This window comes from Heloderma suspectum, chromosome 14 (assembly GCF_057233095.1).
Source record: "Heloderma suspectum isolate Gila_16-S chromosome 14, 16-S_ref, whole genome shotgun sequence".
In the NCBI taxonomy this organism is placed as follows: domain Eukaryota; kingdom Metazoa; phylum Chordata; class Lepidosauria; order Squamata; family Helodermatidae; genus Heloderma; species Heloderma suspectum.
The window spans coordinates 7,347,501-7,367,270 of NC_139471.1; the positions used below are offsets into that span (position 1 = coordinate 7,347,501).

At 40.3% G+C, this 19,770-nt stretch overlaps 1 protein-coding gene across 6 annotated transcripts in view; it reads left to right on the forward strand.

Moving 5' to 3' along the window:
• CNTRL (centriolin) overlaps positions 1 to 19,770 on the forward strand; it is a 78,467-nt gene that overhangs the window by 4,176 nt on the left and 54,521 nt on the right. For all 6 annotated transcript variants that reach the window (XM_084821298.1, XM_084821297.1, XM_084821296.1 and 3 more), the window contains exons 2-10: positions 421 to 673; positions 3,256 to 3,389; positions 4,554 to 4,684; positions 6,330 to 6,471; positions 8,060 to 8,246; positions 8,574 to 8,767; positions 14,696 to 14,815; positions 17,032 to 17,254; positions 17,695 to 17,804. In XM_084821298.1, coding sequence (XP_084677424.1) covers positions 451 to 673; positions 3,256 to 3,389; positions 4,554 to 4,684; positions 6,330 to 6,471; positions 8,060 to 8,246; positions 8,574 to 8,767; positions 14,696 to 14,815; positions 17,032 to 17,254; positions 17,695 to 17,804 — 1,464 coding nt within the window. In that variant the 5' untranslated portion in view covers positions 421 to 450. The remainder of the gene's footprint in view (positions 1 to 420; positions 674 to 3,255; positions 3,390 to 4,553; positions 4,685 to 6,329; positions 6,472 to 8,059; positions 8,247 to 8,573; positions 8,768 to 14,695; positions 14,816 to 17,031; positions 17,255 to 17,694; positions 17,805 to 19,770) is intronic.

Genomic DNA, 19,770 nt, shown 5'->3' on the forward strand with positions numbered 1-19,770 from the left:
CTGATCTGATTCCATGACTGCATCCATCATCAGGAAAAGTTGCTATGGTAGTTTGTCTCTTGGGCTAATTCTCTTACTGTGAGACTCTGAAAAAAAACTGCTAATATATACTAAAGTTTCTCTGCACTGGGGGAAACCACATCTTCCTGGTAGCACACCAAGGAGATATGTGGTAAGTAAGCAAAGATGGAAGGTGTGAAACTAGAGTTAGTCCTTACTGGCTAGGCAAATTGTACTGGGTGATGTGTGCACTAGAGTGTTTCCTTCCCTTAATTATAAAAGATTGTATGGGGCTTTGAATGAAAGCTCATTTAAAAAATTGTTTAACAAAACCAGGAATCAGGTTCTTTAGGTTGATATAATAATATTTATGCACTTGAAAAGACTTTTGAAGAAGAACTTGTGTCTCTGTGCTTGCAGCTTTTCTTATAACATGCAGCATTTTGTGCAATGAGGAAAAGCCGGCCACAAAGAGCATCACCTAGAAAGAGGCAGATGTCTCCATCTCGCACTCAGAGTCCAATGTCTACTGTTAGTTCAAGCAGCAGGTCACCATCTCCGCTTAGCAGACAAGGAACTCAAGCTACTTATCTAACAACAGGACGAAAGTATCAAGGAGATGCAGCTGAAGAAAGTGATGCTGGACTTCCCTTTGCATCTCCAGTTGGACAAGGTATTGTAATAAATAATCTATCACAAGGCATTTTAAATATTGCAATTTTAATGTATTACTCAAATTTAGGACATTAGGGATCTGCCTGGCTATTATTTTTGTTGAGTCTACAATACGGTTTTTAAATCAGCATTTTTTGTTCGTTTTCTATTTGGAATAATCCTTCAGCACAATAATGTTTCCAGGGCAGCTCATAAAACGTAAATATAAAGAACAATAATATCAACATAAACTTCCATACAATAATGACACAGCAGAAAAAGAGCAGTTAAAAACACAGTAAACAAAACAACTGAATAGCTATTTTTAGAGCCTGGGCTATTTTCTGGTGCCAAAATGAAATTGACATAGGTACCAAGGAAGGCATCCCTTAAAGTAATTTAATATAAGCTTTGAGCACTATGTAAATACTAAAGGCACAATCAGTTCTCAGGCAAGTGCAACTGAGTCTGCTGGGAGGGATCACCATAGGACCCAGTGGGAGTCCTCCCCCATGTATTTAGGAGCATTCACACACATGCGCGCGCGCACACACATTGGCCATCACCCAATATGGGAGACTGGTGCAATTCCTTTTCCCCATTGGGGTTCTGGCAAGAAATTTGCTGCAAGCTCACATAAATTTCTTGCCAGAGCTCTGAGCTCAAATGGAAGCATGCTGGCCTTCCTTTCAGGGTAGTGGTCAGTGCGATGGAGTGTGTAGAGCAACAAAGTGGATTAGAGAAGAACAGAGGCAAACTGTCTGCATGCCCATGACTGCATTTGTGTAGGGGTGGATGATATAGACATATATTTCAGTAATCCTTACAAACACCATGGAATGCATTATGGTTACCTTTAAAATTTGCAGGTTGTCTTAAAAACTTATGATGCAATCTTATTCACGTCTACTCTGAAGTAAGTCTCATTGAGTTCACTGGGGCTTACTTCCCAGAGAGGTGGGCATAGGATTGTGCATTAGAGGATTGGTTAGGGGCAATTCAGCCCAATTTTATTTTCTCCTCCAAGCCGCTGTGGCAATAAAATAGGGAACTGCAAAGTTTTATTTTCAGTGTACACAAAAGTAGGAATTTTCCCAAAAATTGTTATAATTTTTTCCCCATCCCAAAAGTTAGAATACTGTAGTTCAGAATTCATCCCCAGCTAATAACACTTGCATCACAATCCTATACATGTTTAATTGGAAGCAAGCCCTTAGGTATTCAATGCAAGTTATTCCCAAGTAAGTGTGTAGTAGATTTCGACCTCAGTTGCTCATTTAAAGTACCCTGTGATGCATAAGAACCATCTCTGTCTCTACATTATCTACATTATTTGTACTCCAAGCTTAACACACACTTTTTAAATGATCACGCACTTGTAACATTAAGTGTGAGGCATAACAGCAGGTGATGCACAGATGTGAAACTTAAAGGGAAATGTGTGTTGACTTCAAATCCAGGTACAAAATTAGAACCAGCAAAAATCTGTACTTAATAAATTACAAAGCCAAAAACTAAATATGGCACTAGTTAGTTAAAAGCATTAATTCATTAAATTTCAATGTGTATTTTCCTGAACTAAAATTCAATTTCCTGTTATATATTATATTTTCCTGTTATATATTTACAACAGGAAATTTAATTTCCGTTCAGGAAAAGAAAGACATCTTGAAATTTAATTTATTAAATCAAAAGTCTTCTTGGGCATGGCTGTTTATGCCTGCTTATGACATTTTAGTCTATTTGGCTTTAATACAAATTCAGATATACTGTGAATGTTATAGGTAAACATATTTAATTTTTAAATATTTAAATTTTTTATCAATAATAGCAATACAGATCCTTTCATGCATATGTATTTTATCAAGTAGCATAGCAAACAAAGGTAGCTCCCTGCCCTGTGAAGTTTACAATCTCAGTTTCAACAGTGGGGAGAAAACAGGGAAGGAGGGAGAAGAAAAGGTAACGTGACAAATGGGAGATTATGTTGTTACGTGTACGTAGGCTTGCGTTTTAGTTGAAGATGAGACCTAAAGGGTTTTATGGAAAGGTGGTTTCTGAAGAGGATTTTGGAAGAAGAGATGTTCCAGGCATACAGGGAAGTGAGGGAAAATGGAAGAAGTAGAATCTTTTTTTGGAATGTATGACCACTGTAAATTGGCCTTGTAAAACGGGCAACTTGTGGCCCTCTAGATATTTTGGCCAACAACTCCCCATCAGCCCTACCCAGCATAGCCAATGGTGAGGGATCATGGGAGTTATAGGCCAATACAGTTGGAAGGCCACAAGTTGCCCACCCCTATCATAAAAGAACATAAGAATGGAAGGCAAAGGGAGCAATGGGGGTTTAGTTTGATTCCTAATAACCCTAGGTGTCCATAGTGGAAGCAGTGGTACCCTAAACTATTGGCTAGGTAAGAGAGAGACAAGTAGCCAATAAGTTTGGTTTGTCATGAGGATGACATATTGTCATGGATATGGTAAAAACAATTTCTGAAGCAATTAGATTTTGTCATTTATGACATTTCCTTGTTCCAGGTTTTCCTTGTTACACATTTCCATTGTTGCTCACTACATCAAACATCTTATTGTTGATTTCAGGTAGCAATTGCATCAGTCCAGGTATCAGATACATAACAGAACCTCTTATCAAGAAGTTGTCCAAGCAGGAAAACGTGGCACGCATAAGTGCTCTGAATCTTTCCCTTGCTAAAGATGGAGGAAAGAAATTTAAGGTATATACTTGTCATAAATATATGTTAACCTAGAACAAAAGCATTGTTGCATGTACACCTAGTACTGTCCATTTCACTTTATTTACAAGAGCCATGGATATAGTCCATATCAGCTATCTGGTATTTCAGACAAAAATTAGAAACCAAAAGCTAGCCATAGAGATACAGAACTGCTTTTTATACTCTAGCCACGTTTGGACAATCATGGCCCCTTTGCTCCTGCTTCACGCCTCCTTCTGAGTGAGCGAAGAAACCAGGAAGCCACAGTTGGCCATAGCTTCTTGTTATGTGCAAACCAGCAAGCCAGATTCAGAAGCCAACTTTAATTAAGCCAGGATTTGATTGTCCAGACTATGAGTTGGTGGTACTCGCTGTTCCCATGAACTGTTCTAGGGGCGATTTGGCAGGGCAAAATATCCAGACCAGAAGGATCTCTCTCTAGCATAGAGGTCCCGAAGTCAGTGACTTTATCTGACGGAAAGTATTACTGTGTTGACTCAGCAAGGGCAGCAGAACACCAGGCTCCCAGCATTTTTACCAAGCGGCTAATGCAGAGCATTCATACTGATTGCAAACCACAGGGGCTGATGTTGCCCATCCTTCTTTCCCTCTGTGTTTGAAAATGTCTGAGGGCTGAGCAAAGAGAGTCCCAGGTAGTTCATTTGGCTGGGTTCCAGTCTCAGGAGGCCATTGCATTGGTAACTAGACAGATACTGTTGAAGGACAAACTACATGTTGTCCTGTTGAAGAAAATCAGAGATATGGCTAAAACCAGCGTAGTTTATTTGCTTAAAACAATGGGTCACCACAAAACTTATTAATGAGATCTTTCATTGCCACTTAAAATCGAAATACAGTATCAAACCTGGATATCGCTTTTTAACTGGTGTATATCTCTGAATTTGGTCTCTTGAAAAGCTGTCTCTTAACGAAGTTTTTCAGATGTTCCAAATGGCTGCCTTTAAATCCTTCTTTTGAGAAATAGCTTTCTTTAAGTTGTTATTTTTGTCTGTTTCAAAATAAACTGGCCCAATTACAATCTACTAGTGATCCCATTTGATAGCATAATATATTGTTCCAGTCAGCATGATTCTTAAAAACAGGAGGCTGCTGTTTTATTATAAAGGCTAATCTAGTGGTTTAATGTCTTGTTTCTATTTTCAGTACATAGAAAATCTAGAGAAGTGTGATAAACTAGAGGTTCTCAATCTCAGTCACAATTTGATTGAGAAGGTCGAAAAATTGGACAAACTTCTGAAGTTATGTGACCTCAATCTGTCATACAACAAAATAAGGTAAACAACAAAAATTAAGTAGCAGCAAAGAACTATGAAGGAAGTAATTGTGAAAGTTTCTGTGTCATAGTATATGGTGCCTTGGAGAATTCATTATTACAAAATGTTGGTTGTGAGTGGTGAAAAGGGAACAGCTTCTGTCAAAAAGAGAACTGAAAATCATGCAGGCTATGAATAGGAATGTGTAGCTTTTTGTGCAGTTTCGATGGTGCTCGTTCCTTTTTTGCCAGACAAAGCAGCTTCCATTATTTAATTCGATGTTACAGTAGCAGGAGATTAAAGTATGATGGTAGAAGGAGAAACCACCATGTACATCTTGGATATGCTGTTGCTAAGGCTGGCTCTGTAAATTTGGCGTTTGTTCTGTAAATTTGGCTACTACTTTGTAGGTAGCTGTATAAAAATTAAATGAGCAGATAATAGAGGTAAAAACGAATGGGTAATGTTATCCTCTGAGCACTTCACAAGTGAAATACTAGTTCATGCATCAGAGTGTAGAACATGGCTATGCAGCTAAGTGCCTGGATTTAGGATGATTTACAATGCAATCCTATGCATGTCAACTCAGAAGAAAGTACCACTGAGATCAGTGGGACTTACTTCCAGGAAAGTATGTACAGGATCGTTGTACTTCCATTTAACTATCTTTTTGGATCAGGCTGCCCATAGTATTTTTACACAGTACATGAATGTAACATCCCCACTTGGTGAAGTGAGCTCTTCTGTGATGAAATATAGATTTGAGCAACCCAAGAGTTTAAAAAACAAAACAAAAAAACAAGTCATAAGCATGCAGGCCTAGTAAACCCTCCTAAAAAGTGAGGGAGGCCATGAGTGGATCCCCCCCCCCCCGCAAAATATATTAATTAAAATTGTTGGGAAATAAACTAGAGCCTTTCTGTAGAGTTAGTCAAAACTATGCCCAGCCACATTTTAATGCAGTTTTGTTTGCTCCTTCAAGTCCTTGATAATATTGCAACATTTTTCCACCTTCAGAAATTGGGTTCATTGCCATAGTATCTTTCTGGCTGTCTGCCCCCACCTCCCACTATGTTTTCATTCTATTTTACTTATGCTAGAACAACAAATTGAAAACAGTAATACACAAAACCAAGAAGTTGCATACAATTTTGGAGGAATTCGGTTTGTAGGAGGTACATGAAAGAACAGCATGCAAAGACATTCAGTGTATCTGGATGTTGTTCTTTCACAAACTTCCTGTAAATTTAATTCCTCTAGAATTGTATGCAATTTCTTGGGTTTGTGTCTGGTTTTGTGTTTGTAGACCGAAAGAGAGCATACTTCAACATGTGATTGCATGGAGTCAGACTTCTCACCATAAAGGGAAACCATTTTTGCATAGAAATCCTCTGGTTTAGTCGGATGTTTAGAAATATGAATTTGAGTAAGATTTTCTATTAGGAAGAAATAGTAGGTGTCTTGACAGCTTTCCAGTGTTTGTGGCTAAACCTTATAAAGCTAAGTTTTGAGTAAGTGAGCATGTGGCTTGTTCCTGATCTTCCAGATTTATGGCTTGAAGTAATGGCAAAATGTTATATTGACCATTCCTCTGTGTCTCAGCTGAAACCTAGGATTACAACGTGCTCATCTTATGTCTATTTTTAATATCTTTTTCTGTTCGCAGTAAAATAGAAGGCATTGAACACCTACACAATTTGCAGAAATTAAATCTTGCTGGGAATGAGATTGAGCACATTCCTATGTGGTTGGGGAAAAAACTCAGGTCCCTGCGTATCCTGAATTTGAGAAAAAACAAAATATCAACAGTAAGTGTTTTCAGCCTACGACTGTGCTTGCCAAAAACACTTGTTCTGTTGTGGATTTTAATTGTCTGTTTACTTTTTAGTTTAAGCCCTCGCCGTAGGATAATACTTTCTGGCATTTGAAAACCAGTGTGTCTCTTTGGAAGATGGATAACAATATTGGCCAGTTAGCTAGCTTTAATTATGTATTATTGTTATTTCTAAAGGAAGTGGCTTTCAGGGTCATGTGATGACTAGCCACAGAAATATATGACTTCACAAGAAGAGAATATGAAGAATGGTACATTCCCTATGTAGTGATATATAGGAACTTAAGAAGCTGCCTTATACTGAATTGGACCATTGGTCCATCTAGCCCAATGTTGCCAGTACTGGGCTAGATGGTAATGGCTTTTCAGGATTCTTTTCTAGCCCTCCCTGGAGATGCTGGAATTGAACCTGGAGCTTTCTGCATGCAGATCATGTACTCTACCACTGAGCTATGGCCCTTCCTATATGGGTTTGAGAAACCAAGAGGATTAGATAACAAAGGACATACCCATGTAGTTCCTGGCAGATCTTCCCTAAAGTGTACGTGTTTTGCTCCAGAGATTTCCACTATATGCAGATTAGAATTGTATTGGCATAGGCAAAGACAATAGCCTTCTAACCTTTTTCTAGGAAGTCTGGGGTTCTCCAGGAGCTTATCAAGGGGTTCTTCAGTGAGAAGATCAGTGATGGTAGTTAAGTGTCTCTGAAAGTCAGTTTGCCTGCCACTACCACTCTCACACCACAGGGCAGGTGAATGGGTGTGTTCTAGATAAGGTTATTCTAAGTTCAGATGGAGCAGCAATAAAGCTCACTAGGCCTAGCTAGTTTCCTGTATGAGCTGAGTGTGTGTCCTAGAACTTGCCACAGACTCCTCTGCAAAGCACTGGGGTTCCACAGCAGACAATGTGGTGTGGAAAAGGATTCTTGAAGGTAAAATTCTTGTAAACCACTGAGCCCTTGTGTGCAAACAGTCAAACCATGACTCATGTCGATTTGAGGTAGTCTTAATTCAAAACAATTAATTTTGTTTGCTCATGTGCAAGAATACTTTAATTTTGGATGCACTTCCTTGAATGTTTTTTAACTTGGCTTAGGACCAACACAGCTTTCTAGAGCTTTTAGAAAAACAGCTTTAGGGGGCTTTTGTACAGCACACACTGAGCAATGTCTGCGTCTGGGACTGATTTTTTTATTTTTCTGTATCTTATGTAGCTCTTTAACAAAAGATTCCACCTTGCTGAAAACTCAAGTTTCAATACAAAAATGAAAACTAAAAATTTAGCTCAGTTTGTCTTTGTGTGATATTCCTGCAAATCCTTTTTCATTGAGAACCATTTGATAGTTTCTGACTCGAGGAATTTAGTTAATGTCTTATGCCATAACTGCCACATTATCTTAATGGTTACACCCACCTGGGTTCAATTTTAACACAGTGTTAACACAAAGGATCCATTTAATATATCATTTAATAGAAAGTTTGGTGATGTGCCTGTTAGCAGAGGAAGGAGTGTTATTTGTGCTTCAAGGAATGTGTAATTCCTGTACTTTTTTCCCCTTTCAGCTCCATGAAGTAGCCAAACTGAAACCTCTTAAAGATTTCACTTCTCTGTTCCTGGCCGACAATCCTGTCGCAAATCTGCCTCATTATCGTCTCTACACCATTTTCCATTTGAGATCATTGCAAGATCTTGAGGGACAACCAGTGACAAACTGTGACAGGGAAGAGGCCCTTGAAAGGTTTAATTTAGGTAATTTTGGTAACTGCAGGTTCAAACAATTAGCATGCAATCTTATGTAAAAGATAAGATCTTGCGTTCAGTGGGACTTACTCGCAGGTAGGCGTGTATAGGATTGCAGCCTTAGTGTGAAAGATTTCCAGCTGTGTGCATGTGTCGGGCTTCTGCAAAGGAGTTGCCATGTCCAGTGTGTCTTTTGCCCCCACTTTGACCGTGGATACAGGGGACAGAAACTTTCAGTCTGCGAAGCCCATTAGTATCATTTATTTGCTTTTCTGCTGACAGTAAGTGAAGATACCAACAAATGTGTGTAATGTGCTGGTTTGCCTTGTTTTCCAGAAGAGATAGAAAATCTAGAAAAGGACTTGGAGAAAATGATGAAGGAGACAGAGGACCTTAAAAACAAACAATCTGATCTTCTTGAAAAGCTTCAGCAACAAGATGACCTAAACAAATCATTAAAACAAAAACACTTGCAACAGAAACAAAGCTATAAAGACCTAGAGAGTGAGCTGGAGACAAAAAATGAATTGGTAATGCAGTCTTGGTTTTTAAAATTCCAGCATAAATATCGCTGTGTGTGTGCTCGCGTTCTCTCTCTCTCTCTCTCTCTCTCTCTCTCTCATTAAATCCATGGAAACTGTGTTGACATTAAATGACAGAGATCCATATTTAATTTGCTTTGGGGATGACTCTTGCTTAACATTTACACAGTTGTAGTAAAATTGACTGTAATGGGATGACTGCAATGAGACTACATCAGTGTATATAGCCACTGAATCATCTCTTTAGTAGACTTCCTCTTTGGTTTATTGGAAAATAGCCACCATAATATATATATATATATATATATATATATATATATGTGTGTGTGTGTGTGTGTGTGTGTGTGTGTTTTAGAAATCTAAATATTTTCTAGCTGTTCCAGCTAGGGATGTACGAAAGTCACTTACCTGTTTGTGGATTATGTTGATGGTGGGGGGGAGGCGTTCCGTCCCTCCCCCCGGAATCCTCACCGGGGGGGGAGGCGCTCTGCGCCTCCCCCTCGGAATCCTCGCCGGCCAGCTCCGCTCCACAGGGAATGTGCGGAGCTGCCGGCCGGCTCCGCCAGCAGCCGGCCATCTGGCCGCTGGCTAGCAGGGACGCAAATGGCAGTGGCTGTAGCCGCCGCCGTTTGCGTCCCTGCAGTCAGCCGTGATAGGCATTTTAAACATTTACGTAGCCTATCACATCTGACTTAAAAAAACAAAACAAAAAAACAACGCGCTTACGCAAATGGCGGTGGCCACGGCCGCCGCATTTGCGTTCCTTATTTTGGCATGTCTTAGTCTACGTAGACTAAGACAGCGAAAATAAGGGGAATGCAAATATCATAACTACGCTATTTGCGTTCCCCTTATTTTCGCCGTCTTAGTCTACGTAAATCTTGACGTAGACTAAGACGTGCCAAAATAAGGAACGCAAATGGCGGCGGCCGTAGCCGCCGCCATTTGCGTATGCACGGTTGTTTTTTTAAAAAAAAGTCAGACATGATAGGCTACGTAAACATTTACGTAGCCTATTGCGTCTTTTTTTTTTTTTAACTGGAAATGGTGGTGGCGGCGGCCGCCCGGAAGATCCGCCCCAGGTAAGTCTCGTCTGGGGGGGGGGCAGGCCATTCCGCCACCGATTTCGGGGGGCCGAATGCACTGGCATTCGGCCTCTCCGAGATCCGTGGCGGAATTCTCTGACATCCCTAGTTCCAATACACTTTTTTTGCCTTCAGATAGCTGGATTTAAATGTTTATTGTTTAGGGCAGTGTTCTCCAACCTGGAGTCCCCCAGATGTGTTGGACCAACTCCCATAATTCCCAGGCAGCATAGCCAATGGCCATGCTGCCTGGGAATTATGGGAGTTGCAGCCCAACACATTTGGAGGTTGGAGAAGGCTGATTTAGGGGTTAAGAAACTCTTCTTCTGTGGTTTACTTGTAATGTTCTAAGTGTTGTTAAACATAACCCTAACTTTTCATTTCTGGATATAAAATCCACAGTTTCTGAAACTAGTTTTTTGCTTGATTAAATCCTTACTTGTCATGGCTACAAAAATGCTTAGGACTTAGCTTAACCTTTTAATTAAGATTCCTCAGGGCTGGGCTTAATGAAAACTAGTTTCAACGAGGTGTATGTGATTATGACCACTCGGGGGAATTAGAAATATTGGGCACATTTTTCACTACCATATTTCAGCATCCTTTATTTTTCAGCACTGCATACTCTTGTCCTTCTGAATGATAAATTTTGCTTGCCTCTCTTTTCCTTTAGCCGGTATCTTGGTTTGACCCCAGTTTCCTTAGTGCTGAGCCTTTATTCCTCACTAAAGGTAGTCTCTATGTGTACAGCTTGACTACATTTTTTTTACTGCTACCCTTAGGATTTCCTTGCATGGTCCTGTTTCAGATTATCTCAAAGTTAAAACTGCAATTGTTTTATAATTGTTTGCTTAAAACCTTCATGTATATTTCTAAATTAGAAATCGTGCATGGGGTTAGAGACTTTGATTTAGAAATCTAATTCTTTTCTTTATTCCAGTCTTTCCTGTTTCTACCCTTCTCTCTCTTTTCCTCCTTTTAGTTTTCTCTTCTGCTACCTCTTGGAACCTTGCTGCATGTTCTTCTTCAGGTATCCAACAAGAAAAGCTATCAAAAAAGAGAGAGAGAGCACACAATTATTTGCTAACAACTTAAAAATAATAGGGTAGTTGCAAACTAGAACTCCTTATACTTTAATCAGTTTATTTATAGTTCACAGATTTGTGTGGGCCATATGCAATCATAGTTTGTTTTCCAAGGTTAAGGACTGGTTGCAGACCTGTATGTGAAACCATGGTTTGCATTAATCATGGTTAAGCATTCTATTCGCACACTTGAGCAAACCAAGGTTAAGGGTGCAATCCTATGCAGTTTAGACAGAAAAAAAGTCCTACAACTCCCAGCATTCCCCAGCTGGCTGGGGAATGCTGTGAGTTGTAGGACTTTTTTCTCTCTAAACCTGCATAGGATTGCATCCTGCAGCAGCTTCCTCACTACTCTGGTTGCAAAGTAACAAGCAGGTCTCGGCAATGTCTCTGGGGTATACGTGAACTCTGGGGCAGGACAACTCAGCAAGATGAACCGTAGTTCCACTGTGCACATTTAAGATCTCAACCAGACCTAGGCAACAAACTATGGTTTGTGCTCAGCATGGTCAAGTGTTACATCTGCAGCAGGCCATCGTCTCAACACAGTTGGCATGCAAAGATAGGCAAGACAACATTTTGGTTTGTGTTATGTTCAGTTAGCTCTTTATAAAAGCAAAAATATTTTACCCCAAAGGAATAAAACCTCTTTCTATCTAGTTCAGGAAAATATGAAAGTAATGAAACTAGGGCAATGGTGTGGAAACAGAAGCCTATTTTTAAAGCTTCTCACACTGGTAAATATTGAAACACAGTAGTGAACTGAGTAACCAGCTAGATTTTTGTGTTTGAGTATGCATGTTTATTATCAGCCTAGTGTATGATACATACTTTTTAGGTACCTTCATGTGATTTGTTTGTGTGAAGTAGTAAATAGCTGTGATGCAGAAAACCTTGTATTCAGCTTTTGTCAGCAATGGAAAGCAAAGCGTACAAACCCATTCCAAAGCTGACAAATACAAGAGCCTCAAGTGTAGAGAAGTAAAATCTCCAGGAATTTTGAAGCCATGGGAAAGAACTGTTTTTTTCTGGGTGGTTTCGGGGGAAAATGGAAATTTGGTGGAAATTGAGAAATAAGCAATCCTTTTTTTTTTTTTAGTGCTCTTTACAAACCTAAAGTCACATTGTTGCCTCAGGACAGCCTTCCCCAAGCTGGTGCTCTCCGGATATTTTGGACTTCAGCTCCCATTAGCCTCAGGCAGCATGACCAATGGTCAAGATTGCTGGTCAAAACTTCTGGAGGGCACCGGGTTGGAGGAGGCTGTTCTAGGAACATAAAACAGACTTTATGTTCTGAAAGTGATATTATATATAACTTGGCTTACTCATAAAATACCACTATATTTAAAAAAAAACATTAACAAGTAAATTCAGTAAATTTGTAATTATTGTCTGAATAAACTATGTTTTAAAATTTAATATACCAAACATGATAATTTTATGAGCAAACCAAATTATATATAACAAACTTTAGGTTCCTATTTTATGTCTGACTAGAGGGAGCTTCAGCCAGTAGTCCCTGAAACATCAGAATCCACCCTAGAAGCCAGAAGAAACAGGAAGAACTGGAGGCAGAAGAAGTATAGTGTATAGCATCTGTTCCTATTTGTAAGGAAGTTTAGGGAAATTCTTAAGCCTATTCCTGTTTGTGGGGTGGAGCTTAGGGATATCTGAAGGAAAAGCTATTGAGATTTTATTTAGCTGGGAAGGACTCTGCTTAGGAATGGTAAGAAACTATATTTAATTTAAGAACCTTTAAGCAACCTCAACCTGTTATTTGAAGACTGACATTTTACTCACTTTTTGTAAATAATTTCCATTGATGAACATCTTATTTTTTGTTCATTTTGAAAGGTTGTCTCTACTGGTAGTGTCAATCCCATGCCCACGCCATAGGAACCAGGCTACTGAGTGTCTTTATATAGGACGGGTTTATACTAGTGGCAGCAGTTAAAAAAATATCTGAGGCAGGATTCCCTAGTTGTGAGATCTAATTGAGAACTTTATTAAAAACAGTGGCAATGAGTTCCATAGACCCATGCCTCAAAGTTAATTTAAAAAAGAAACCTAGGTGGGATAACCCACATGCTATTCTGCAACATCTGGTGACAGTGGCGGGATAACCTACGGTGGGGTTTTTTCCCCACATGTGGGTTTTACCTTGGGGCTACATTAATTGACTGCTACAGCCTCTAACCAGAACAATGCAGGACTCCATAGAACAAAACCCAGACTGTCAAAGATGCTCATTTTCTTCCATTTTATGATATGGTGACTCTGTTCACATGCAGGGAAACTGAGCATGACTTGGAGCATCCCTAAATATCTGTCAGTAAATGATACTTCATATCAGATACATTCCAGATCAGGAATGGAAGAAATAACTATGTTGGGAATCTTACAAAGGATTAAAAAGCTGTTTTTCCCCATGGCTTCATTATTTTCAGAATTTTACATCTCTAATCTTTCTACATAAGTCATCTTATTACGTAGTTTTTAGAAATCATTTGGGGGAGTAAAACCTGGGTAACTATAAACATCTCATCTTAAATTCTAAAAGAAAATATTTCATAATCCAAAGCTGTTCAGTGGGGGGGGGGGGGGTCCTTGTGGTGGGGAACAGGAAAAGCCTGGGGGTTTTCCCAGTTTTTCCTGGCGGGGTTTCTGGGCCTTCACATCACTCTGCTCAAGTACACTTTGGTATTTGGTTGCTGTATCATGGCCTGTGTGTGTCTTTCTCAGTGTTGTTTAAACTAACAGAGCAATCCTAACCTGGCCCAATAGGGAGATCTACTGCTTTGCCAGAACACAAATCAGCAGGGTGGGAAATGGGAGATGTGGTTTTTCACCAGCTTTTCTTCCAGCAGATTTTTGTCCTTCCTCCCCACTTGCCCCCCCCCCAATAATTTTCGGCGGGAAGGAAAATACCTATGCCATCCTGAGCCTGGTATAGGTTGGGGCCAAATTCTGGGGTGTCATTGAGAAATGGAGGGGCTTTGGATCCAGTGGATCCAAACTTGCCCTGCCACTAGAACGCCCTGTTTCAGGACCTTCCATTGGCAGCTGCCAACAGGAACATAGCCGGTGTTTGCTTTATGCCCTCAGAGCTTTCTGTGGATATAACTGGGGCCTCAGGTTGCTTCCCCTGCCAGTGGAGAGAGACCTCTGTAACATCCTAACCAGCTGTTCTGGGGGTTAGGATTGCACTTGTAAGTGTAAAAAACATAAAATTTAAAGCAAATGCATTTGTTGCTTAAGTCTGTCTTGAGGAAAACCCTTCTATTTTTCCTATATGATGACTTTGATCCCATTCAGTTTCTTAACCGTGGGTTGTTTGGGAGTGTGTGAGCTCCTAATCCCTTGCCCCCTTCTGCTTTTCTAAACAACCCAGGATGCCCTGTTTTGGGGTTGTTCTGTGGGACATCCGAACCTGGAACTCTGGGTTGTTGAGGGACAAAAAACATGGTTTTAACCCATAGGATGTTTCTGCTTCAGCATCATAGAGTTCTGGGTTTGGATGTCACAGAGAACAACCCAGGAATTGAGTGGGTGGGAGCCAGTACACTTGCTCGCTCCCAAAGAATCCACAGTTAACAAACCGTGGGTCATTTAACTGTGCGAACTGGATCTTTGTGTCATTGTGTAATTCATGAACATATCATACAGTGACCTATCAGACTGACATATTACTTAAATCTATATTTTGTTTATGAAACTTACTAATTTTTAAATGAATTTTGTACTAGCTGAAGCAGAAGACAGTGGAATTAACCAGAGCCTGCCAGAAACAATATGAGTTGGAACAAGAACTGGCTTTCTATAAGATCGATGCCAAGTTTGAGCCATTAGGTTATTATCCAGCAGAGGTAATTCTTTGTAAATGGTATTCTGAATTTCATGGGTCCAGACCTTTGACTAGCTTTGGTAGTCAAATTTGTGGGTGCCTGGATCCTTTTAATTCCCTCTTCCCCAAACGGTGGGATCTTCATTTCTTTTCATTTATTATATTTCTATACTGCCCTGTAGCTGAAGCTCTCTGGGTGGTTCACAAAAATTAAAAACTATTAAAACCATTCACATAACGACAAAGAACAAATAGTACAAACAGCAACAACAGATATCTAAAATAATTTAAAACAATTAGCCAGAGACAAAGAGACTCATTGTATGCTACCAAATGCCTGAGAAGAGGGCAATTTTAACTTGGTGCCGAAAAGATAACAATGTTGGCGCCAGGCGGGCCTCATCAGGGAGATTATTCCATAAATGGGTGGGGTCACCACCCTCCGAGCCTTTCTCAGAGGAGGCTCCCAGAGGAAGGCCTTAGGTGCAGAGTGTAGTGTACAGGTCAGTTCATGCCAGGAGAGGCATTCCGTCAGGTACTGTGGTCCTGAGCTGTGTAAGGCTTTATAGGTCAAAACCAGCACTTAGAAGCATATAGACAACCAATGCAGTCTTGTCAATGACCTTGTGCTGAACCTCTGGAACTCAGTATGTGGTTTGCGTTCCTCTCATCAGCTCCAAGTGTATAGATGGGGGGAGTGCCAGGGATCATTCCTTCAACTGGTACTTTGCTTCTGAGATACTCCACACATCTCTGAAGCGCAGCACCAAAATAAGCCCCAGAGCTCCTCTCAAGTTTGGAGGGGAGGCATGGACCATCCCGCAGTTACACTCGACTTCTGAGGCTCAGTACAGCTGCAGTGACTATATCCACTCTCTGTAGCACCACAGTTGGGAGAAAAGCGGAGCTCTGGGTGGTGGATGTTACACGCCCCACTGTGAGCACTCTTGTAGGTCTCTGCTGGGTTTGTTCCTTAAATTTCTCCTCAGTTACGCTGTTGATGGTGGGCTTTCAGGAGCCTGATAGCTGTGAGGAAGAGGGCATTGTGGAGAGTCACCCCTCCCTGTCCTCATGCCCGATGGTTGTGGAGCACGTTGTGCAGGGGAGAATTTGGAAGGGACGGAGGCAGCAGCGGTCATCCCTGGCAGGCTGCGCAGGCAGCCTCCGAGGGCTGCCTAGAGGCCTTTGGTTGCCCACCTCTGCTGTAGATGCCACTTGAGAAAGTGCTCATCGCATTAATGAGGAGTTGTAATTCCAGATCACATTTTGTGTGAGGAAAACACAAGAAGAGAAACAGGCCCGAAGGTTGTATTTAATTGGAAAATGTATTCTTCTGGAATCAAAACAGTGGGAAGCCCAGCGTGGTTTGATTGAAAACCTTCCTTTGGGCAATAGTCCGGTCGTTTTTCCTTTCAGAGGGGTTTTTCACATGCAGAACTGAACCTCCTCCAAAATGCCATTATTTGAAGTCAGTGGGGGATGGCTCTGGATAAAGGTACTGAGACAGTGAAGTTCATAGGAGTAACCTACCAAGAAAGCTGCCTCCTACACAGACCCCACTGAAATACATGAGAGCTGCATGTAAGAGTATGCTTTTCACAGCTATAACTAATTCCAGCAGCATCTCTACAGAGCATTTGGTGTGGATTACACCCACTGTTTCCCATTCTAAAAGCAAGACATTTATTAGTCAATCAATGCAAGTGTGACTCGTTTCATGCCTCATGAAGATAAGGCCTTTATACTATCACAGTTTAGCCCCTTTCTAGATTAGCTGATTGGGGCTTCCCATAAGGACCTTGTAAAGCGCACACTGATTCATGAACATAAAATAATTTGATTAATCCACAAATGTACAAGGGGTTTGGGGATAGGAGATGGGTTTCAAAAAGAGCAAGGATTTGTAGAAAGATACTTGAGAATAGCATTTGTGTGTTTGGTTGCAAATGTTTAAATATTTTTAATGTTTAATTATTATTTTGACACTTGTATTATTTTTATTTATTTATGGTAATTTTGTTATTTGGCTTTATGATAGTAAACCACCCCGAGGGCTTTGGCAGTTGGGTGGTATACAAATCTAAGTAACAATAATAATTGCATCAGTAGACTCAAAAGAGAAATTTGTCAAAATACATGCAGAATTAAAGTAATCAACCACACCACCTTGATTCATATGACTGGCTTTATAAATGACTTTCAGATGTGACTAGATTTATACTGTATGTCCAATTGCAGGATGTTGACCTTGATGATGTGCCGGGTGAAAGTCCTTACATTGGGAAAGCTAGATACAAAAGGAACATGTATGCCATGGAAGGTTACATCCACAGTAAGGCTCAGAAGATGCAAGTAGGAAGCCTGGAACAGGAGGAACAACAAAATATTCAGCAGCTTAAGCTGAATCTTCTTCAATCGCTGGATGTACAGCTAGAAGAAAAAGAGATAAAGATTAAAGGAGGTACCACCAACCTTTCCTTCTCCCACTCTCAAAGTGAACAGTAGGAAACCTAGCCGTGTGTGTGTGGTGGGAGTGTCTTCTGTCTGCTGATCTTGATTTATGCTGAACATCCAAACTGCTAGCTAAATTTTGCACTGATGCAGATCTGAATTTAGTGAGATTGTGGCTGAAGGGACATTTGAATAGGTGACTTCCTAACTCACACTTTTATTCATTACAGTAGATTTCAGTAGAGCACAGATGAAAGCAGCTTCAAAGCTCATTCACTTTAATGCAACCTCATCCCCATTGGCATCCACATACCTTCTTGCTCATGTCTCTGGATTGTGACCAGTGCTTTCTACCCCTCGAAACATGCCCTTCATAACTGCAGCGTCTGCCCATCTGCATTTTAATAGTTTCAATGCATACGTTTTTATATCTTTTTCTCATTTTCCCAGCCCAAGAAAAATTGACTGAATTGCTCAGTGAAGTAGCAAATGCAGAGCAACAAGTTTTAAAAGCAACAGAGGAGCTTAAACAAGTCCAAGAGGTGGCAGCTCAGAAAAAGGTATGTATAAGCCAACAACAACATGGCAATAAAGTAAAACATTTGAAAGGACATAGGCATCACGTTGCTTTTTTATTTTTCTGTACATAATTGCCAAATTTCAACCATTTCAACAATGCTCATGGGGAGGTGCTTTGGGGCAAAACATTAAAGTAGACCTTATTACAACACTTGACCATCATATGGCATGAAGTAAAAATAAGCAGGGTTTAGTTTTTCATCTTCCATTTTTATAGCTGATAACATTGCTCACTGTTATGTGGTAATAGGCTGGGGGTGGGGTGGAAACCTGTGGCCTTCTAGATGTTATTGGAGTGCAACTCCCGTCATTTCTGACCCAGTGTCCATGCTGGCTGGGACAGATAGGAGATCAACAACATCTGCTGGAGGACCACAGGTTCCCCACCCCTGTAATAGCTGACCAAAAAAACCTAATGAAGGCTGCATGCCTATGCACATTTATTTGGGAGTAAGCCCCATTAGTTGCACTGGGATTGATTTCTAAGTCAACATTGGTACACACATACCTGACTTTGAGTGATTCAACTTTGTTTACAAAATAGGTAAAAAAAAAAAATTGGGGAAGATGTCCCTGGTGCTGATGAAAGTATTCTTTTTATTGTGAATCACAATTCAACATGTTTTGGAGAATTACTCTCCTTCCTCAGGAGCAGTAATCTAAATATGAGATGAAATGTAACAGGAAACAACAGGAAACACTCAGAATTGACAATTTAAGCTATTACATTCTAAAAACAAATACTGCATTATCCAAATATATCTTATAAATGTTAAAATCTACGACTCATTATAGGGGGAAGTTTAAACACTTATCTGCAGGTGAATTCTCGTTACAAACTCTTTGCTCTTGGTTGTTTTAACACAAACCACAAAACCGCGTTAGGTTTCTACACTATGTTTCTAATGTTTTACACATATCAAAACCGTGAAAGCTCTCACATAATTATTTAATAACTGAATTCTAATTTTGGTAGTACTTTTATACTGATACTAGCTGATATACCCAGCGTTGCCCGGGATGTAATTTTGTCATAGGCACTATTTGTTAGAAACACATTAAGGTAGGTTTATGCTTCTCGGAAAGGCCCCATAAGAAAGGTGGAAAGTTGAATCCACCAGACTTGATTTAAAAATCACAACAATTATAATGAGCAGATTGAATAAAAAACACTACTAAAAATGCAAGAGACTGAATCTGTAAGCAGTACTACAGTATAATCCACACTGAATCTCATACCACTATTAAAATGTTCAGCAGAGGCTCCCTTGCTGGATATTGCAGGAACAGGGGAGAGAAACTAAATGCTCTGCACAGTCAGAAAAGAAACCATGAGTAACGGGGAGGGAACAAACGGCAGCCAGCCAATCCAAGGTGAAGGAAGTCAGAGTGAATGGGAGAGAGACCAGTAGTATGAAAGATGGCCAAGAGGAGGACTCATAGCTGAAATCAGAAACCTGGCCTGTACCATGAGTGAGAGGGTGTACTTGTTAGTAAGGGAAAGTATAAACAAAGTAATAATGTAACCCAGTGACTCCTGCAATACACTCTGGCAAGTGAGAATGTGAAGTAAAAGGGGCAGCAACTGTAGGGCCCAGATGACAGGCTTAGTGGCCCCTGCAGTGTGATTAGGCCCAGGGCAGCTCCCCCTTATTCCCTGCGTTACAGACGGCCCTGCAGCCAGCCACAAACACACAAACCCACACACAGTTTTTGAGTTTTATATATAGAGAGAAGATTAATTGGGAAAACCTTAATAAAATTATTTACCTTCAACGGTAAGATGTTCTTCTTTTACTTAAATAAACCAAAGAACCTTCCAGCTTTTACAAACAGGCTGCAGGGACAATAAGATCTTCCTACCGTTTATACAAACCACTTAATTAAACCACGTCTACCTGCTGTGTTATGTGCCTTCAAAAAGAAGTTTTGGTTGGAGCATGCAGT